This window comes from Haliotis cracherodii, unplaced genomic scaffold, assembly GCF_022045235.1.
Source record: "Haliotis cracherodii isolate W230 unplaced genomic scaffold, xgHalCrac1.p SCAF_12, whole genome shotgun sequence".
NCBI classification, from domain to species: Eukaryota; Metazoa; Mollusca; class Gastropoda; order Lepetellida; family Haliotidae; genus Haliotis; species Haliotis cracherodii.
In genome coordinates, this window is record NW_027266267.1 from 7,800,343 (window position 1) to 7,819,952 (window position 19,610).

At 39.1% G+C, this 19,610-nt stretch overlaps 3 protein-coding genes across 3 annotated transcripts; all 3 read left to right on the forward strand.

The window, feature by feature from the left end:
• Positions 1–630: 630 nt before the first annotated feature.
• Positions 631–5,127, forward strand: LOC139457492 (toll-like receptor 4). Its single transcript, XM_071238874.1, has 2 exons — positions 631–684; positions 2,495–5,127. Exon 2 carries the CDS (start codon positions 2,566–2,568, stop codon positions 5,125–5,127), a length of 2,562 nt encoding a protein of 853 aa, XP_071094975.1. The 5' UTR covers positions 631–684; positions 2,495–2,565.
• Positions 5,128–6,621: 1,494 nt separating this feature from the next.
• Positions 6,622–10,821, forward strand: LOC139457493 (toll-like receptor 4). The gene is made up of 2 exons (XM_071238875.1): positions 6,622–6,656; positions 8,148–10,821. Exon 2 carries the CDS (start codon positions 8,217–8,219, stop codon positions 10,776–10,778), a length of 2,562 nt encoding a protein of 853 aa, XP_071094976.1. The 5' UTR covers positions 6,622–6,656; positions 8,148–8,216; the 3' UTR covers positions 10,779–10,821.
• Positions 10,822–12,328: 1,507 nt separating this feature from the next.
• LOC139457494 (toll-like receptor 4) lies at positions 12,329–16,488 on the forward strand. Its single transcript, XM_071238876.1, has 2 exons — positions 12,329–12,363; positions 13,855–16,488. Exon 2 carries the CDS (start codon positions 13,924–13,926, stop codon positions 16,486–16,488), a length of 2,565 nt encoding a protein of 854 aa, XP_071094977.1. The 5' UTR covers positions 12,329–12,363; positions 13,855–13,923.
• Positions 16,489–19,610: the final 3,122 nt, after the last annotated feature.

Consider the following 19,610-nt stretch of genomic DNA (forward strand, 5'->3'; position numbering starts at 1 on the left):
ACAGTGTATATAATGGCTAACCTCCCTCTGTTACCCAGTGTATATAATGGCTTGCGAGGTATGCTCCACAGTGTATATAATTGCTAACGTCCCTCTGTTACCCAGTGTATGTAATGGCTTGCGAGGTATGCTCCACAGTGTATATAATGGCTAACCTCCCTCTGTTACCCAGTGTATATAATGGCTTGCGAGGTATGCTCCACAGTGTATATAATGGCTAACCTCCCTCTGTTACCCAGTGTATATAATGGCTTGCGGGGTATGCTCCACAGTGTATATAATGGCTAACGTCCCTCTGTTACCCAGTGTATATAATGGCTTGCGAGGTATGCTCCACAGTGTATATAATGGCTAACCTGCCTCTGTTACCCAGTGTATATAATGGATAACGTCCCTCTGTTACCCAGCCTACATAACTTGAAACAATCATTTTTAGCCTAGCCTTTAAATGTTCTGTTCCATCGGTACCACCAAGCACTTTACATAAAACAGCTTTTTACCCGAGACCGCAAAGCAGAACGCCTGCACTGAGACGACGGCCTTCTAACCATCAGCCCTAGCGAAACACTGACATTAACGCGCAACAGTATATGTTAGGCGGAAGTAGATCTACAGTTTCACTTAAGCAGGGTCACAAATGAGGTGAGGATTTGTTTGGATTCAGTGCGAGGAGCGTGATAGCAGGTACGTCTATTGAAACCAATGTTACAGGGTATTGTTTATCTGTTAGTTGTTAATACATACATACGACTCTCTGATTATCTAAATACTCTCACACACGCACAGAGTGAGAGAACTAGAGAGAGAGAGCGAAAGAGAGAGAGAGGGGAGAGGGGGGAGGGAGAGGGGAGGGAGGGGAGAGAGAGGGAGAGCTAGAGAGGGAGAGAGAGGAGAGAGAGCGAGAGAGAGGGAAGAGAGAGATTGAGAAGGAGAGAGGGGAGAGGGAGGGGAGAGCTAGAGAGGGAGCGACAGACAGACAGACAGACAGACAGATAATCATCTGCGAACACATTACAATGTGTCCCATATGTAGTAGGATGTCTGACATCGGATGAGGAAATAGTTATACACGAGCCTCGATCAGCCAAGGCGAGGGGTAAGGACTTTGTTTATTCATGGTGAGAAGCAACAACGCAGGTACGCCTATTGCATATATCAGTATATACCCAATTTTTAAAGAACAAAAAGAAACATTTATTACATACTACTTGCCATGTGCATAAACGTCTTATAACATTTATGCAGTTTTTAGGGTGTTAGCCAACTGAGACACCATGCCACGATTTAACATGGATACTCAGACACAGTATACTGACTCCAAGGCGACCTGTCCTTGTTTTAGCCCCTTAATTCCTAGCGCCAGGCAGGGTAACAACAAGTACCACCTTATGACATCAATTGGTATGACGTGATCTGGTATCGAACCACCGACCTTCAGCTCTCTGGATAGACGTTCTATCTACTACAATGACTTGAAAAATGTTCAATCTGGGCTAATGCCCAAGAGGCTGAATCGGTAGCAAGCTCAGAATCAGTAACGAAATGCCATAGTTTGTAATTGCCTACCAGAGAAGACACAGGTTTATATTTACATCAATAATGACTGGAATACGTACCTACTTGTCGGGCCATCACTAAGGAGATGCAGCTTGATAAAGTTCTGGCCTGAATAGGCTACTGCACTCACATACTATTGAAAGCCAGTGTTTATCAAATTCAGTATGTAAGGGGGGTAATCGCATAGAAGTAAAAGACATGGTGTAAGATTACCACAGGGAATGAATTGAAATTAATATGGTTTATATTGTTTCAAACATTCGTGTTTTCACTGAACAATTCAGGAAAAAAATTGTTCAGTAAAGGCTTGCTTTGGCGTTTGTGAAGATTTACTTTCTCGGAGGGACGATTACATATAAGGGGTTTAGGATAGCTAAACCCACCATAAAGTGTTACCCTGTGCGATAGTTTAACTGTCGTTGACGCAACATGTGCGTGCGGGTTTGGTTGGAAGATCGAGTTTGATTTTACGCCGCTTTACGCAATATTCCAGCAATATCACTGCGGGGTACACCAGACATGGGCTTCACCCATTGTACCCATGTCGGGTATAAAACCCGGGACTTCAGCGTGACGAGCGAACGTTTTAATTTTGTTTATAAATTTGTAAAGTTAAATGGACTCGAATAAAAATTCCAGGCCTCCATCAGAATATCAAATGGTCCGTCCCTTAGATTCTCACTGTTGCATTATGCTGATAATCCGTGGTATAACTGAAGTTCTGTCAAAAAGTATATTAGTCCAGACTCCCCATCCATAGCAATCACTTTGATACTTAAGTTCAGTCCTCAAGTAAGCATATGACTGATTGAGTGTAATCCGATGTGGATGCTCGTTGGAAGGTAACTTTGGCGCATTCTTGTTTACATGTTATTATACTGCATTTTGACATGTATGATATCGTGAGCCTTGTGACCCAATTTTTCAAACATTCCAGGCTCCAACTAAAACTGACAACAAGAACTGCAACACGGAACAGACCTGAGGTCATTTCAAACTGCCTCCACAATGAAGATCATCTGTGGCCTTATCCTGACACTAACTGTGACCTCTTCTACAAGCCAGAAGACATGTCAAATAAAGCCAGACCCCCAGCTTGGTGGCAGCCGTGTTGACTGTCAGAACCTCAACCTTACCTCTGTTCCTGGTGATCTCCCTCCCAACACTGTCAGTCTGGATCTCAGCGGGAACAACATAACGGTTCTGAGGGACCAGGCGTTTGTGCGTCTTCCCCGATTGATGTATTTGAACATTGTAAACAGTCAAGTATCACGGTTGGAAGCAAACGCATTTAAAGGTTTATCCCTCCTTCTCAGTTTACGCCTTAATAACAATAATCTCCAACTGGACAATCACACCTATCCAGAAGATGTCTTCCGTCCTCTCCAAAGTCTTACAGGGTTGAACATTGGTAACAACGACTGCCGACTGAGAGGAACTACTCCGGATTGGATATTCAAATGGTTAATAAATTTAGAAACACTAACAATTGATACGTTCCAACATGAAATATTTGGAAGTGGATTTGGGTATTTGCAAAAACTGGTAACTTTGAATATAGGGACTGGATCTGATGATGACTGTATTCATTGTGCTATTACCGTTTTACAAAACCACACATTCTCCGTTTTTGAGAATACATCTGTACAGGTGTTGAATGTAAAAGATTCCAAACTTGTTGCAATTCATGCTGGAGCATTTCTACCTTTCAAAAATATTTCAAAAATAGTTCTGGAAAACGTAATAACCTTACCAACTGCTATGGCTCTACGTGCGTTCTATGGCCTTAATGGTAAAAACGTATCTCAAGTTCTCATGAGAAGTTCCAACAAATATGTCAGTCTAAATCGAAACCTTCAAAGCCAGCTTATAACCAAGGAAACACTAATTTATCTGACACATATTTGCATCGAACATCTGGATCTCAGCTATAACAACATTATTTACCTTGACGAAAATTTAATACTTGTCTTTTCGCGTTGTATTAAATATCTAGATTTATCAAATAACAATATTTTAGGGGATCAATCTACATTTCTCATGATGAGTTTATGTAAACATCTGTTGTTTTTAGATGCTTCTGATCAACATAAATTTATTAAACGCAGGTATGACTTAGGACAAGGCAGTTTAAAATCTCAAATTAAAGTGACTGACAACGGACTCTATCATCTTTATAGGCACAGAATTAGTCCCGAAAATTGTTCTGTATCAAAGTTAGAATCATTTGAGGCGGGAATACGTTTTCCTCCTAATCTACGTATCTGTATAATAGGGGGAATAACTGATTCTTTGGGGAAGTTTTTTATAACGGGTATTACAGGTTCGTCACATTTAGCAAAATTAGATCTGTCCTACAATGGAGCATGGGGCTTTGTAAAGCAAATTAACGGGTTGAGCTTTTTAAATGAAGTCGATCTTTCTGGCAATGAAGGTAGGGGGATGACAAAAGATTTCTTGCTCTCATTTCCAAATATGACGTCTCTTGCATTGAACAATATGCGTTTCGACAAGGAAACACTCAGAAGAGGAGGGTCAGTACTGGAGGGACTAAAGACGATGCATGTTTTACGTTATTTAGATATAGTAGGGAATGACATACGTTATATGGATATGGGATCCATCAGGACACTGATCAGTCTGAATGTGTCCAGAAATAACCTTGTGTCTGTTCCTTTTGAACACAATGACCTGCCTGACCTGCACATCCTGGACCTATCAGTGAACTCCATCACCTACTTTGACGACGACACAATGGATATGTTGGAGAGTCTCGGACAGAAGAACAAGCTGGTCCTGAGGCTGAAGGGAAACCCTCTCTCCTGCTCATGCCAGTCTCTCTTGTTTGTTCGTTGGATATTTTCATCGTCGGTTACCTTTGACGGCAATGGGAACTATTCATGTGTTACTGAATATGGTGCTCTTACAACAACCCACACAGTGTACAACGAGTTTAATTACCACTGGACTTCATGTCAAGGTCGATTTTGGCTGCCAGTCTCCATAACACTGATGTGTTTAATAGCTCTTCTACTTGTTTCTGCCATGCTGGTGTCACGGAACTGGACACGGATTGCACATCACATTTTGGTCCTCATGGGTCGTGGGATCCAGCGGGTCACTAGACAAAACTTCAACAAAGATGCTTACGTAGCCCACTCGGATGAAGAGCTTCAGTTTGTAATGCAAGATCTACGTATAGGGCTGGAGGATCTACATGGACTGAAGCTTATTCTGCCCGACAGAGATTTCCTACCTGGTCAGTTTGTAGCTGACCATGTTGTAGAAAGCATTAACAAAAGCTGGAAGACAGTACTGGTTGTGTCCGACGATTTCCTGGATGACCCCTGGTCCTACCTTATCATTAAGTCAACAGCTTACTACATTTCCAACCTCAACCCTAACAGAGTGATTCTGCTCATGGTGGGAAACGTCAACCGTGGTCGACTTCCTGAACTGCTGCTGAATGTAACGGACGAGGAGGATATCATCCAACTAGATGACTTTCCTGATCCTCACAGTGATGTATGGGTCCATGTAAGGGACAGAATTCTGTCACAAGCAGTATAGGTTGAATGCAAAATATGTCACTGACTAAAACCCTTTTTTTGTAGTATAAATCATCTGGTTCTGTCATATCCAAACTATTTTATTTATGTGAACAGTTACTGCATGAAATATACTTATACTATTTGCACGTGGGGACCCAGTGTCGGGGGTTGGCCCTTTTATCCACCTGCTGGTTGAAAGAGATGGCTAAATTGGGCAACCTGTTTGCCGAAGGTTGCATCCCTGTGTTGCCAGAGAGATGGAATCTGATGGCTGAGTGCCCCGAAATACTCGTCCAAACACATGTTGTTGAAATACTCGTCTGACCCCCCTGTTGTTGAAATACTCGTCCCACCACATGTTGTGGAAATACTCGTCCTGTTACGGTCAAAAAAAGCATTTCTAAAATAATTTCTATTATTTTTCCAAATTATTAAAGTTTAAAATTTTCTTCAATTTTCATTCCAAATTTAGCAGTAAAAAGAGTATTATTTTATGTATGCTTCAGGATACCAAGGAGGTCTATTAAGGCTTCATGCCATGCTTTTTAGGTTATGCATTGAGAGAATTAGGTCCCATGCGGTCAAAAATAAGAAAACAATGAATAAAAAGAATATGGGTCTGCCAAAATGGTGTGTTTTCATGCATTTGTATTTCTTTTCCATTGTCAATATATTTCTGTAGCAATTTTATTTCCCAAAATATTTTTTTATTTGTAACTTTTATTCTGACGTGATGATAATGTGTTCAGTATTTCCATCAAGTATTTTCAATTTAAATCATATCATATAACATTATATTATACATTCTTTCTGTGCAAATGCTCTTGTAATTCTTTTGGTACAACTTAATGTCTTTTGTCAGCTTTTGTTGTTCCAGTAATTTTCATACATTGTTATTGTTTTGTTTACATATTGAACTGCAAACTTATGATTGTTTATTTTACCTTTGCAGTCAATCTTCCAACTCCAACGAGGATAAGGTTTTGTGTATTTGTTGATAATTGATGATGATAAGATGTGATGCATATTATGAACTTTATTTGAACATGAACTAACAATAACATTGAATTATATTCTCCATGAAATATGATGTTTGACATATGACACATGTACAATTGAGAATGAGAATGGAAATGAGAATGTGAATAAAACTTTTGATCTTGAATGAATTGACATTGAAATTAATTGCGATCCTTACACATCCCGTTGTTGTTGAAATATACGTCTGACCCCCTGTTTTTGAAATACTCGTCCGACCACATGTTGTTGAAATATTTGCATGCCCCCTCAACTGCCCTCAGCTGAAATGGTCTTATGACGCGCACACACAAACAGCCAGAATACGGCGCCCTTGTGTAAACACATACATTCACTGAAGGTTAGTTTCATCATGTGCAATATGTGACACACCCACCTCTTACAAAATCCTATGCTTTGAGATGACTCATCCCTCGCAATATATGTACACTGTACACACATCAACGCACAAGTATTTATACACCTGTCGCACATAACCAAGGTCACCCAACGCGATGAACATGATAGCAGGTATGTCATTTGAAGCAAATGTTATGTTATACACACTATCCGAAGAGTAAATATGTGTACCTATATGCAGCAGGATGTCACTAGCATTAGGTTTGGAAATGTTTATCAACTAGCCTCAATCAGGACACTCGAGGGGTGAGGACTTTGTTTATTCCTTGTGAGAAACGTCGTAGCAGGTATGCCTGTTGAAAGAAACGTTATGTTAAGTGTGTTACAAGTATTTAGTCTCCGATACTGATTTTTCACACGGAAGTCAGAAATAATGAGGACGAACACGATCCCTGGTAAATGGTTTTACTGTTATCCCAACCAAAACATGAAGTGTTTTATCTAGCTCATATGTATACCGGAGGAACTTCAATCTTTCATGCTACAATGTGGACTTATAGAATGTGTGATTTGATCATCAAACCTTTTTTATATGGCCAACTGCCGAGAGTTCACCGTGTCTTAATATGCTACCCTGAATAAGGCAATAAGGGGAATGTACTCAAACTTGTTAATCATCTCAGGCGACTGCTAGGAAATATTTTTGCTTCAAATACACCAACAACAATTTTCACACATACAAAAATAGAGAGATAAAGCACATAGGATATAGGCTTCGAAGGTGCACTCGCTGTAACCTGATAGATATGAATGGGTGGCCAGCCAGCAAAGAGATTTCGCACGCATTGGGCAATGCCCAATATATTCCCAAACGTAGTTTCAACATAAGCTCCTGCTTTGTAAGCCAGCCTACCATAAGAAGTTGTATTCATTGGCATAATTTCGGTCATAAATATTGTTATGACACAAATCTTTTATAGTAAAATCAGGTAGAACATGTTAAATACAAAACACTGTTACTTTCGCTAAACTAGTATTTTCTAACATAGCTGAGTCTATTTTTTTAGAAACCAAATTTGAGCTTTGTAAGACTTAAAAAAAAGCTTCGAGGATTTTAATTAGAACAATAATCAGCATATCCTTTTCTTAAGTAATTCTTATATCATTATAAAAACTGGGGTTGTTGGATTTAGGGGAAGATGATAATGACAGTGTAAATGAAGAAATCACAGTAAAGCATGGCTTGCTTGACTATCTTGATTTGTCCACCACAAGGGATACGTATCTCAACGTTTGATCAATCAGTACCCTTTTACAAATTTAAGCTTCCATTTAATCATTTCTTTGTTTTAACAGTAAGTACAGTACATTGTTTAACAATTAGTCAATTATGTTAGCAACGAAAATTGTAAGGGGCTGCATCGTCGTTAGGGGTGATCTTCCTTTTTAGCTGGTTATCTATAGCCTGGTTTAATATTATATACTGTATTATAATATTCAAAGCATTTAATACTCTTTAATACCTTATTCTAGCCATTATATGGCCGATAAACTACCATTTTAATACACTCACTCAATCAATCAATCACTCCAATGTGCTTGCAGGCAGGGAAGTATGTTTTTCGGATTCTTTTATTTACATATATTCTTCATACATTCTAGATTTCAACTAAAACTGATCAAGAACTGCAACACGGAACAGAACCGATATCTATTCAAATTGCCATCACAATGAAGGTCATCTGTGGCCTTATCCTGACACTAACTGTGACCTCTTCTACAAGCCAGAAGACATGTCAAATAAAGCCAGACCCCCAGCTTGGTGGTAGCCGTGTTGACTGTCAGAACCTCAACCTTACCTCTGTTCCTGGTGATCTCCCTCCCAACACTGTCAGTCTGGATCTCAGCGGGAACAACATAACGATTCTGAGGGACCAGGCGTTTGTGCGTCTTCCCCGATTGATGTATTTGAACATTGTAAACAGTCAAGTATCACGGTTGGAAGCAAACGCATTTAAAGGTTTATCCCTCCTTCTCAGTTTACGCCTTAATAACAATAATCTCCAACTTGACAATCACACCTATCCAGAAGATGTCTTCCGTCCTCTTCAAAGTCTAACAGAGTTGAACATTGGTAGCAACGACTGCCGACTGAGAGGAACTACTCCGGATTGGATATTCAAATGGTTAATAAATTTAGAAACACTGACAATCGATACATTTGAATATGACATATTTGGAAGTGGATTTGGGTATTTGCAAAAACTGATAACATTGAATATTGGAGCTGTATTCGAAGATGATTGTATTCACAGTGCTATTGGCGTCATACAAAACCACACATTCTCCGTTTTTGAGAATACATCTGTTCAGGTGTTGAATGTAACCGGTTCCAAACTTCTTGCAATTCATGCTGGAGCATTTCTACCTTTCAAAAATATGTCAAAAATAGTTCTGGAAAACGTTATGACCTTACCAACTGCTATGGCTCTACGTGCGTTCTATGGCCTTAATGGTAAAAACGTATCTCAAGTTCTCATGAGAAATTCCAACAGGCATGTTAGTCAAAATCGAAACCTTCAAAGCCAGCTTATAACCAAGGAAACAGTAATTTATCTGACTCATATTTGCATCGAACATCTGGATCTCAGCCATAACAACATTATCTACCTTGACGAAAATTTAATGCTTGTCCTTTCGCGTTGTATCAAATTTCTAGATTTATCAAGTAACAATATTTTGGGGGATCAATTTACATTTTTCCGAATGAGTGTATGTAAAAATCTTTTTTTTTTAGATTTATCTGACCAATACAAATTTAACAGCCACATGTATAACTCAGGAGAAGGCAATCTTGACTCTAAGTTAAAAGTGACTCAAAACAGACTTCATAGTCTTACCAGGCACATGACCGTTTCAGAAAATAGTTCTGTATCAAAGTTAGAATCAGTAGGGATGGGAATACGTGTTCCTCCTAATCTACGTATCTGTATGTTGAGGGGAACGTTTACTCGCCTGGGGAGGTTTTTCATAACGGGTGTTACAGGTTCGTCACATTTAGCCAAATTAGATCTGTCCTACAATGAAGCATGGGGCTTTGTAAAGCAAATTAACGGGTTGAGCTTCTTAAATGAAGTCGATCTTTCTGGCAATGAAGGTAGGGGGATGACAAAAGATTTCTTGCTCTCATTTCCAAATCTGATGTCTCTTGCATTGAACAATATGGGTTTCGACAAGGAAACACTCAGAAGAGGAGGGTCAGTACTGGAAGGATTAAAGACGATGCATGCTTTACGTTATTTAGATATAGTAGGGAATGCGATACGTTATATGGATATGGGATCCATCAGGACACTGATTAGTCTGAAAGTGTCCAGAAATAACCTTGTGTCTGTTCCTTTTGAACACAATGACCTGCCTGACCTGCACATCCTGGACCTATCAGTGAACTCCATCACCTACTTTGACGACGACACAATGGATATGTTGGAGAGTCTCGGACAGAAGAACAAGCTGGTCCTGAGGCTGAAGGGAAACCCACTCTCCTGCTCATGCCAGTCTCTCTTGTTTGTTCGTTGGATATTTTCATCGTCGGTTACCTTTGACAGCAATGGGAACTATTCATGTGTTACTGAATATGGTGCTCTTACAACAACCCACACAGTGTACAACGAGTTTAATTACCACTGGACTTCATGTCAAGGTCGATTTTGGCTGCCAGTCTCCATAACACTGATGTGTTTAATAGCTCTTCTACTTGTTTCTGCCATGCTGGTGTCACGGAACTGGACAAGGATTGCACATCACATTTTGGTCCTCATGGGTCGTGGGATCCAGCGGGTCACTAGACAAAACTTCAACAAAGATGCTTACGTAGCCCACTCGGATGAAGAGCTTCAGTTTGTAATGCAAGATCTACGTATAGGGCTGGAGGATCTACATGGACTGAAGCTTATTCTGCCCGACAGAGATTTCCTACCTGGTCCTTACGTAGCTGACCATGTTGTAGAAAGCATTAACAAAAGCTGGAAGACAGTACTGGTTGTGTCCGACGATTTCCTGGATGACCCTTGGTCCTACTTTATCATTAAGTCAACAGCTTACTACATTTCCAACCTCAACCCTAACAGAGTGATTCTGCTCATGGTGGGAAACGTCAACCGTGGTCGACTTCCTGAACTGCTGCTGAATGTAACGGACGAGGAGGATATCATCCAACTAGATGACTTTCCTGATCCTCACAGTGATGTATGGGTCCATGTAAGGGACAGAATTCTGGCACAAGCAGTATAGGTTGAATGCAAAATATGTCACTGACTAAAACCCTTTTTTTGTAGTATAAATCATCTGGTTCTGTCATATCCAAACTATTTTATTTATGTGAACAGTTACTGCATGAAATATACTTATACTATTTGCACGTGGGGACCCAGTGTCGGGGGTTGGCCCTTTTATCCACCTGCTGGTTGAAAGAGATGGCTAAATTGGGCAACCTGTTTGCCGAAGGTTGCATCCCTGTGTTGCCAGAGAGATGGAATCTGATGGCTGAGTGCCCCGAAATACTCGTCCAAACACATGTTGTTGAAATAGTCGTCTGACCCCCCAGTTGTCGAAATAACTGTTCCACCACATGTTGTTGAAATACTCGTCTGACCCCCCTGTTGTTGAAATACTCGTCCCACCACATGTTGTGGAAATACTCGTCCTGTTACGGTCAAAAAAAGCATCTCTACAATAATTTCTATTATTTTTCCAAATTATTAAAGTTTAAAATTTTCTTCAATTTTCATTCCAAATTTAGCAGTAAAAAGAGTATTATTTTATGTATGCTTCAGGATACCAAGGGAGGTCTATTAAGGCTTCATGCCATGCTTTTTAGGTTATGCATTGAGAGAATTAGGTCCCATGCGGTCAAAAATAAGAAAACAATGAATAAAAAGAATATGGGTCTGCCAAAATGGTGTGTTTTCATGCATTTGTATTTCTTTTCCATTGTCAATATATTTCTGTAGCAATTTTATTTCCCAAAATATTTTTTTATTTGTAACTTTTATTCTGACGTGATGATAATGTGTTCAGTATTTCCATCAAGTATTTTCAATTTAAATCATATCATATAACATTATATTATACATTCTTTCTGTGCAAATGCTCTTGTAATTCTTTTGGTACAACTTAATGTCTTTTGTCAGCTTTTGTTGTTCCAGTAATTTTCATACATTGTTATTGTTTTGTTTACATATTGAACTGCAAACTTATGATTGTTTATTTTACCTTTGCAGTCAATCTTCCAACTCCAACGAGGATAAGGTTTTGTGTATTTGTTGATAATTGATGATGATAAGATGTGATGCATATTATGAACTTTATTTGAACATGAACTAACAATAACATTGAATTATATTCTCCATGAAATATGATGTTTGACATATGACACATGTACAATTGAGAATGAGAATGGAAATGAGAATGTGAATAAAACTTTTGATCTTGAATGAATTGACATTGAAATTAATTGCGATCCTTACACATCCCGTTGTTGTTGAAATATACGTCTGACCCCCTGTTTTTGAAATACTCGTCCGACCACATGTTGTTGAAATATTTGCATGCCCCCTCAACTGCCCTCAGCTGAAATGGTCTTATGACGCGCACACACAAACAGCCAGAATACGGCGCCCTTGTGTAAACACATACATTCACTGAAGGTTAGTTTCATCATGTGCAATATGTGACACACCCACCTCTTACAAAATCCTATGCTTTGAGATGACTCATCCCTCGCAATATATGTACACTGTACACACATCAACGCACAAGTATTTATACACCTGTCGCACATAACCAAGGTCACCCAACGCGATGAACATGATAGCAGGTATGTCATTTGAAGCAAATGTTATGTTATACACACTATCCGAAGAGTAAATATGTGTACCTATATGCAGCAGGATGTCACTAGCATTAGGTTTGGAAATGTTTATCAACTAGCCTCAATCAGGACACTCGAGGGGTGAGGACTTTGTTTATTCCTTGTGAGAAACGTCGTAGCAGGTATGCCTGTTGAAAGAAACGTTATGTTAAGTGTGTTACAAGTATTTAGTCTCCGATACTGATTTTTCACACGGAAGTCAGAAATAATGAGGACGAACACGATCCCTGGTAAATGGTTTTACTGTTATCCCAACCAAAACATGAAGTGTTTTATCTAGCTCATATGTATACCGGAGGAACTTCAATCTTTCATGCTACAATGTGGACTTATAGAATGTGTGATTTGATCATCAAACCTTTTTTATATGGCCAACTGCCGAGAGTTCACCGTGTCTTAATATGCTACCCTGAATAAGGCAATAAGGGGAATGTACTCAAACTTGTTAATCATCTCAGGCGACTGCTAGGAAATATTTTTGCTTCAAATACACCAACAACAATTTTCACACATACAAAAATAGAGAGATAAAGCACATAGGATATAGGCTTCGAAGGTGCACTCGCTGTAACCTGATAGATATGAATGGGTGGCCAGCCAGCAAAGAGATTTCGCACGCATTGGGCAATGCCCAATATATTCCCAAACGTAGTTTCAACATAAGCTCCTGCTTTGTAAGCCAGCCTACCATAAGAAGTTGTATTCATTGGCATAATTTCGGTCATAAATATTGTTATGACACAAATCTTTTATAGTAAAATCAGGTAGAACATGTTAAATACAAAACACTGTTACTTTCGCTAAACTAGTATTTTCTAACATAGCTGAGTCTATTTTTTTAGAAACCAAATTTGAGCTTTGTAAGACTTAAAAAAAAGCTTCGAGGATTTTAATTAGAACAATAATCAGCATATCCTTTTCTTAAGTAATTCTTATATCATTATAAAAACTGGGGTTGTTGGATTTAGGGGAAGATGATAATGACAGTGTAAATGAAGAAATCACAGTAAAGCATGGCTTGCTTGACTATCTTGATTTGTCCACCACAAGGGATACGTATCTCAACGTTTGATCAATCAGTACCCTTTTACAAATTTAAGCTTCCATTTAATCATTTCTTTGTTTTAACAGTAAGTACAGTACATTGTTTAACAATTAGTCAATTATGTTAGCAACGAAAATTGTAAGGGGCTGCATCGTCGTTAGGGGTGATCTTCCTTTTTAGCTGGTTATCTATAGCCTGGTTTAATATTATATACTGTATTATAATATTCAAAGCATTTAATACTCTTTAATACCTTATTCTAGCCATTATATGGCCGATAAACTACCATTTTAATACACTCACTCAATCAATCAATCACTCCAATGTGCTTGCAGGCAGGGAAGTATGTTTTTCGGATTCTTTTATTTACATATATTCTTCATACATTCTAGATTTCAACTAAAACTGATCAAGAACTGCAACACGGAACAGAACCGATATCTATTCAAATTGCCATCACAATGAAGGTCATCTGTGGCCTTATCCTGACACTAACTGTGACCTCTTCTACAAGCCAGAAGACATGTCAAATAAAGCCAGACCCCCAGCTTGGTGGTAGCCGTGTTGACTGTCAGAACCTCAACCTTACCTCTGTTCCTGGTGATCTCCCTCCCAACACTGTCAGTCTGGATCTCAGCGGGAACAACATAACGGTTCTGAGGGACCAGGCGTTTGTGCGTCTTCCCCGATTGATGTATTTGAACATTGTAAACAGTCAAGTATCACGGTTGGAAGCAAACGCATTTAAAGGTTTATCCCTCCTTCTCAGTTTACGCCTTAATAACAATAATCTCCAACTGGACAATCACACCTATCCAGAAGATGTCTTCAGTCCTCTTCAAAGTCTAACAGAGTTGAACATTGGTAACAACGACTGCCGACGGAGAGGAACTACTCCGGATTGGATATTCACATGGTTAATAAATTTAGAAACACTGACAATCGATACATTTGAATATGACATATTTGGAAGTGGATTTGGGTATTTGCAAAAACTGGTAACATTGAATATTGGAACTGGATTCGAAGATGATTGTATTCACAGTGCTATTGGCGTCATACAAAACCACACATTCTCTGTTTTTGAGAATATATCTGTTCAGGTGTTGGATGTAACCGGTTCCAAACTTCTTGCAATACATGCTGGAGCATTTCTACCTCTATATTTCTATATTTCCAAAATAGTTCTGGAAAACGTAATAACCTTACCAACTGCTATGGCTCTACGTGCGTTCTATGGCCTTAATGGTAAAAACGTATCTAAAGTTCTCATGAGAAATTCCAACAAATATGTCAGTCTAAATCGAAACCTTCAAAGCCAGCTTATAACCAAGGAAACAGTAATTTATCTGACACATATTTGCATCGAACATCTGGATCTCAGCTATAACAACATTATTTACCTTGACGAAAATTTAATACTTGTCCTTTCGCGTTGTATTAAATATCTAGATTTATCAAATAACAATATTTTAGGGGATCAATCTACATTTCTCATGATGAGTTTATGTAAACATCTGTTGTTTTTAGATGCTTCTGATCAACATAAATTTATTAAACGCAGGTATGACTTAGGACAAGGCAGTTTAAAATCTCAAATTAAAGTGACTGACAACGGACTCTATCATCTTTATAGGCACAGAATTAGTCCCGAAAATTGTTCTGTATCAAAGTTAGAATCATTTGAGGCGGGAATACGTTTTCCTCCTAATCTACGTATCTGTATAATAGGGGGAATAACTGATTCTTTTGGGGAGTTTTTTATAACGGGTATTACAGGTTCGTCACATTTAGCAAAATTTGATCTGTCCTACAATGGAGCACGGGGCTTTGTAAAGCAAATTAACGGGTTGAGCTTTTTAAATGAAGTCGATCTTTCTGGCAATGAAGGTAGGGGGATGACAAAAGATTTCTTGCTCTCATTTCCAAATATGACGTCTCTTGCATTGAACAATATGGGTTTCGACAAGGAAACACTCAGAAGAGGAGGGTCAGTACTGGAGGGACTAAAGACGATGCATGCTTTACGTTATTTAGATATAGTAGGGAATGACATACGTTATATGGATATGGGTTCCATCAGGACACTAATCAGTCTGAATGTGTCCAGAAATAACCTTGTGTCTGTTCCTTTTGAACACAATGACCTGCCTGACCTGCACATCCTGGACCTATCAGTGAACTCCATCACCTACTTTGACGACGACACAATGGATATGTTGGAGAGTCTCGGACAGAAGAACAAGCTGGTCCTGAGGCTGAAGGGAAACCCTCTCTCGTGCTCATGTCAGTCTCTCTTGTTTGTTCGTTGGATATTTTCATCGTCGGTTACATTTGACAGCAATGGGAACTATTCATGTGTTACTGAATATGGTGCTCTTACAACAACCCACACAGTGTACAACGAGTTTAATTACCACTGGACATCATGTCAAGGTCGATTTTGGCTGCCAGTCTCCATAACACTGATGTGTTTAATAGCTCTTCTACTTGTGTCTGCCATGCTGGTGTCACGGAACTGGACAAGGATTGCACATCACATTTTGGTCCTCATGGGTCGTGGGATCCAGCGGGTCACTAGACAAAACTTCAACAAAGATGCTTACGTAGCCCACTCGGATGAAGAGCTTCAGTTTGTAATGCAAGATCTACGTATAGGGCTGGAGGATCTACATGGACTGAAGCTTATTCTGCCCGACAGAGATTTCCTACCTGGTCAGTTTGTAGCTGACCATGTTGTAGAAAGCATTAACAAAAGCTGGAAGACAGTACTGGTTGTGTCCGACGATTTCCTGGATGACCCTTGGTCCTACTTTATCATTAAGTCAACAGCTTACTACATTTCCAACCTCAACCCTAACAGAGTGATTCTGCTCATGGTGGGAAACGTCAACCGTGGTCGACTTCCTGAACTGCTGCTGAATGTAACGGACGAGGAGGATATCATCCAACTAGATGACTTCCCTGATCCCCACAGTGATGTATGGGTCCATGTAAGGGACAGAATTCTGTCACAAGCAGTATAGGTTGAATGCAAAATATGTCACTGACTAAAACCCTTTTTGTGTAGTATAAATCATCTGGTTCTGTCATATCCAAACTATTTTATTTATTTGAACAGTTACTGCATGAAATATACTTATACTATTTGCACGTGGGGACCCAGTGTCGGGGGTTGGCCCTTTTATCCACATGCTGGTTGAAAGAGATGGCTAAATTGGGCAACCTGTTTGCCGAAGGTTGCATCCCTGTGTTGCCAGAGAGATGGAATCTGATGGCTGAGTGCCCCGAAATACTCGTCCAAACACATGTTGTTGAAATAGTCGTCCAAACACATGTTGTTGAAATTATCGTCTGACCCCCCAGTTGTCGAAATAACCGATCCACCACATGTTGTTGAAATACTCGTCTGACCCCCCTGTTGTTGAAATACTCGTCCCACCACATGTTGTGGAAATACTCGTCCTGTTACGGTAAAAAAAAGCATCTCTACAATAATTTCTATTATTTTTCCAAATTATTAAAGTTTAAAATTTTCTTCAATTTTCATTCCAAATTTAGCAGTAAAAAGATTATTATTTTATGTATGCTTCAGGATACCAAGGGAGGTCTATTAAGGCTTCATGCCATGCTTTTTAGGTTATGCATTGAGAGAATTAGGTCCCATGCGGTCAAAAATAAGAAAACAATGAATAAAAAGAATATGGGTCTGCCAAAATGGTGTGTTTTCATGCATTTGTATTTCTTTTCCATTGTCAATATATTTCTGTAGCAATTTTATTTCCCAAAATATTTTTTATTTGTAACTTTTATTCTGACGTGATGATAATGTGTTCAGTTTTCAATCACTAATGTTTACATTCCAGTAAATTTAAAGTTGTATTTTCATCAAGTATTTTCAATTTAAATCATATCATATAACATTATATTATACATTCTTTCTGTGCAAATGCTCTTGTAATTCTTTTGGTACAACGTAATGTCTTTTGTCAGCTTTTGTTGTTCCAGTAATTTTCATACATTGTTATTGTTTTGTTTACATATTGAACTGCAAACTTATGATTGTTTATTTTACCTTTGCAGTCAATCTTCCAACTCCAACGAGGATAAGGTTTTGTGTATTTGTTGATAATTGATGATGATAAGATGTGATGCATATTATGAACTGTATTTGAACATGAACTAACAATAACATTTAATTATATTCTCCATGAAATATGATGTTTGACATATGACACATGTACAATTGAGAATGAGAATGGAAATGAGAATGTGAATAAAACTTTTGATCTTGAATGAATTGACATTGAAATTAATTGCGATCCTTACACATCCCGTTGTTGTTGAAATATACGTCTGACCCTCTGTTTTTGAAATACTCGTCCGACCACATGTTGTTGAAATATTTGCATGCCCCCTCAACTGCCCTCAGCTGAAATGGTCTTATGACACGCACACACAAACAGCCAGAATACGGCGCCCTTGTGTAAACACATACATTCACTGAAGGTTAGTTTCATCATGTGCAATATGTGACACACCCACCTCTTACAAAATCCTATGCTTTGAGATGACTCATCCCTCGCAATATATGTACATTGTACACACATCAACGAACAAGTATTTATACACCTGTCGCACATAACCAAGGTCACCCAACGCGACGAACATGATAGCAGGTATGTCTATTGAAGCAAATGTTATGTTATACACACTATCCGAAGAGTAAATATGTGTACCTATATGCAGCAGGATGTCACTAGCATTGGGTTTGGAAATGTTTATCAACCAGCCTCAATCAGGACACTCGAGGGGTGAGGACTTTGTTTCTTCCTTGTGAGAAACGTCGTAGCAGGTATGCCTATTGAAAGAATCGTTATGTTAAGTGTGTTACAAGTATTTAGTCTCCGATACTGATTTTTCACACGGAAGTCAGAAATAATGAGGACGAACACGATCCCTGGTAAATGGTTTTACTGTTATCCCAACCAAAACATGAAGTGTTTTATCTAGCTCATATGTATACCAAAGGAACTTCAATCTTTCATGCTGCAATGTGGACTTATAGAATGTGTGATTTGATCATCAAACCTTTTTTATATGGCCAACTGCCGAGAGTTCACCATGTCTTAATATGCTACCCTGAATAAGGCAATAAGGGGAATGTACTAAAAACTTGTTAATCATCTCAGGCGACTGCTTGGAAATATTTTGGCTTCAAATACACCAACAACAATTTTCACACATACAAAAATAGAGAGATAAAGCACATAGGATATAGGCTTCGAAGGTGCACTCGCTGTAACCTGATAGATATGAATGGGTGGCCAGCCAGCAAAGAGATTTCGCACGCATTGGACCATGCCCAATATATTCCCAAACGTAGCTCCTGCTTTGTAAGCCAGCCTACCATAAGAAGTTATATTCATTGGCATAATTTCGTTCATAAATATTGTTATGACACAAATCTTTTATAGTAAAATCAGGTAGAACATGTTAAATACAAAACACTGTTATTTTCGCTAATGAGGTGTTTGGATTCAGTGCGAGGAGCATGATAGCAGGTACGTCTATTGAAACCAATGTTACAGGGTATTGTTTATTTGTTAGTTGTTAATACACATATACGAATCTCTGATTCTCTCTGATTCACACGCACAGAGTGAGAGAGATTGAGAGAGAGAGAGAGAGAGAGAGAGAGAGAAGAGAGAGGGGAGGGAGGGGGAGAGAGGGAGAGCTAGAGAGGAAGAGAGAGGGAGAGACCGAGAGAGAGAGAGAGGAGAGAGGGGAGAGAGAGATTGAGAGGAGAGAGGGGAGAGAGTGGGAGAGAGGGGAGAGCTAGAGACGGACAGACCGACAGACAGACAGATAATCATCTGCGAACACATTACAATGTGTCCTATATGTAGTAGGAGGTCTGACATCGGATGAGAAAAAAGCCTGAATAGGCTACTGCGCTCACAAATTCAGTATGTTAGGGAGGTAATCGCATAGAAGTCAAAAACACTGTACAAGGGGACAACAGGGAATGAATTGAAATTAATATGGTTTATGTTGTTCACTGAACAGTTCAGGGAATTTATTGTTTTGTAAAAGCTTGCTTTGGCGTCGTATTGATGACTCGCATTAAATTTGTTTCCTGTAAAGT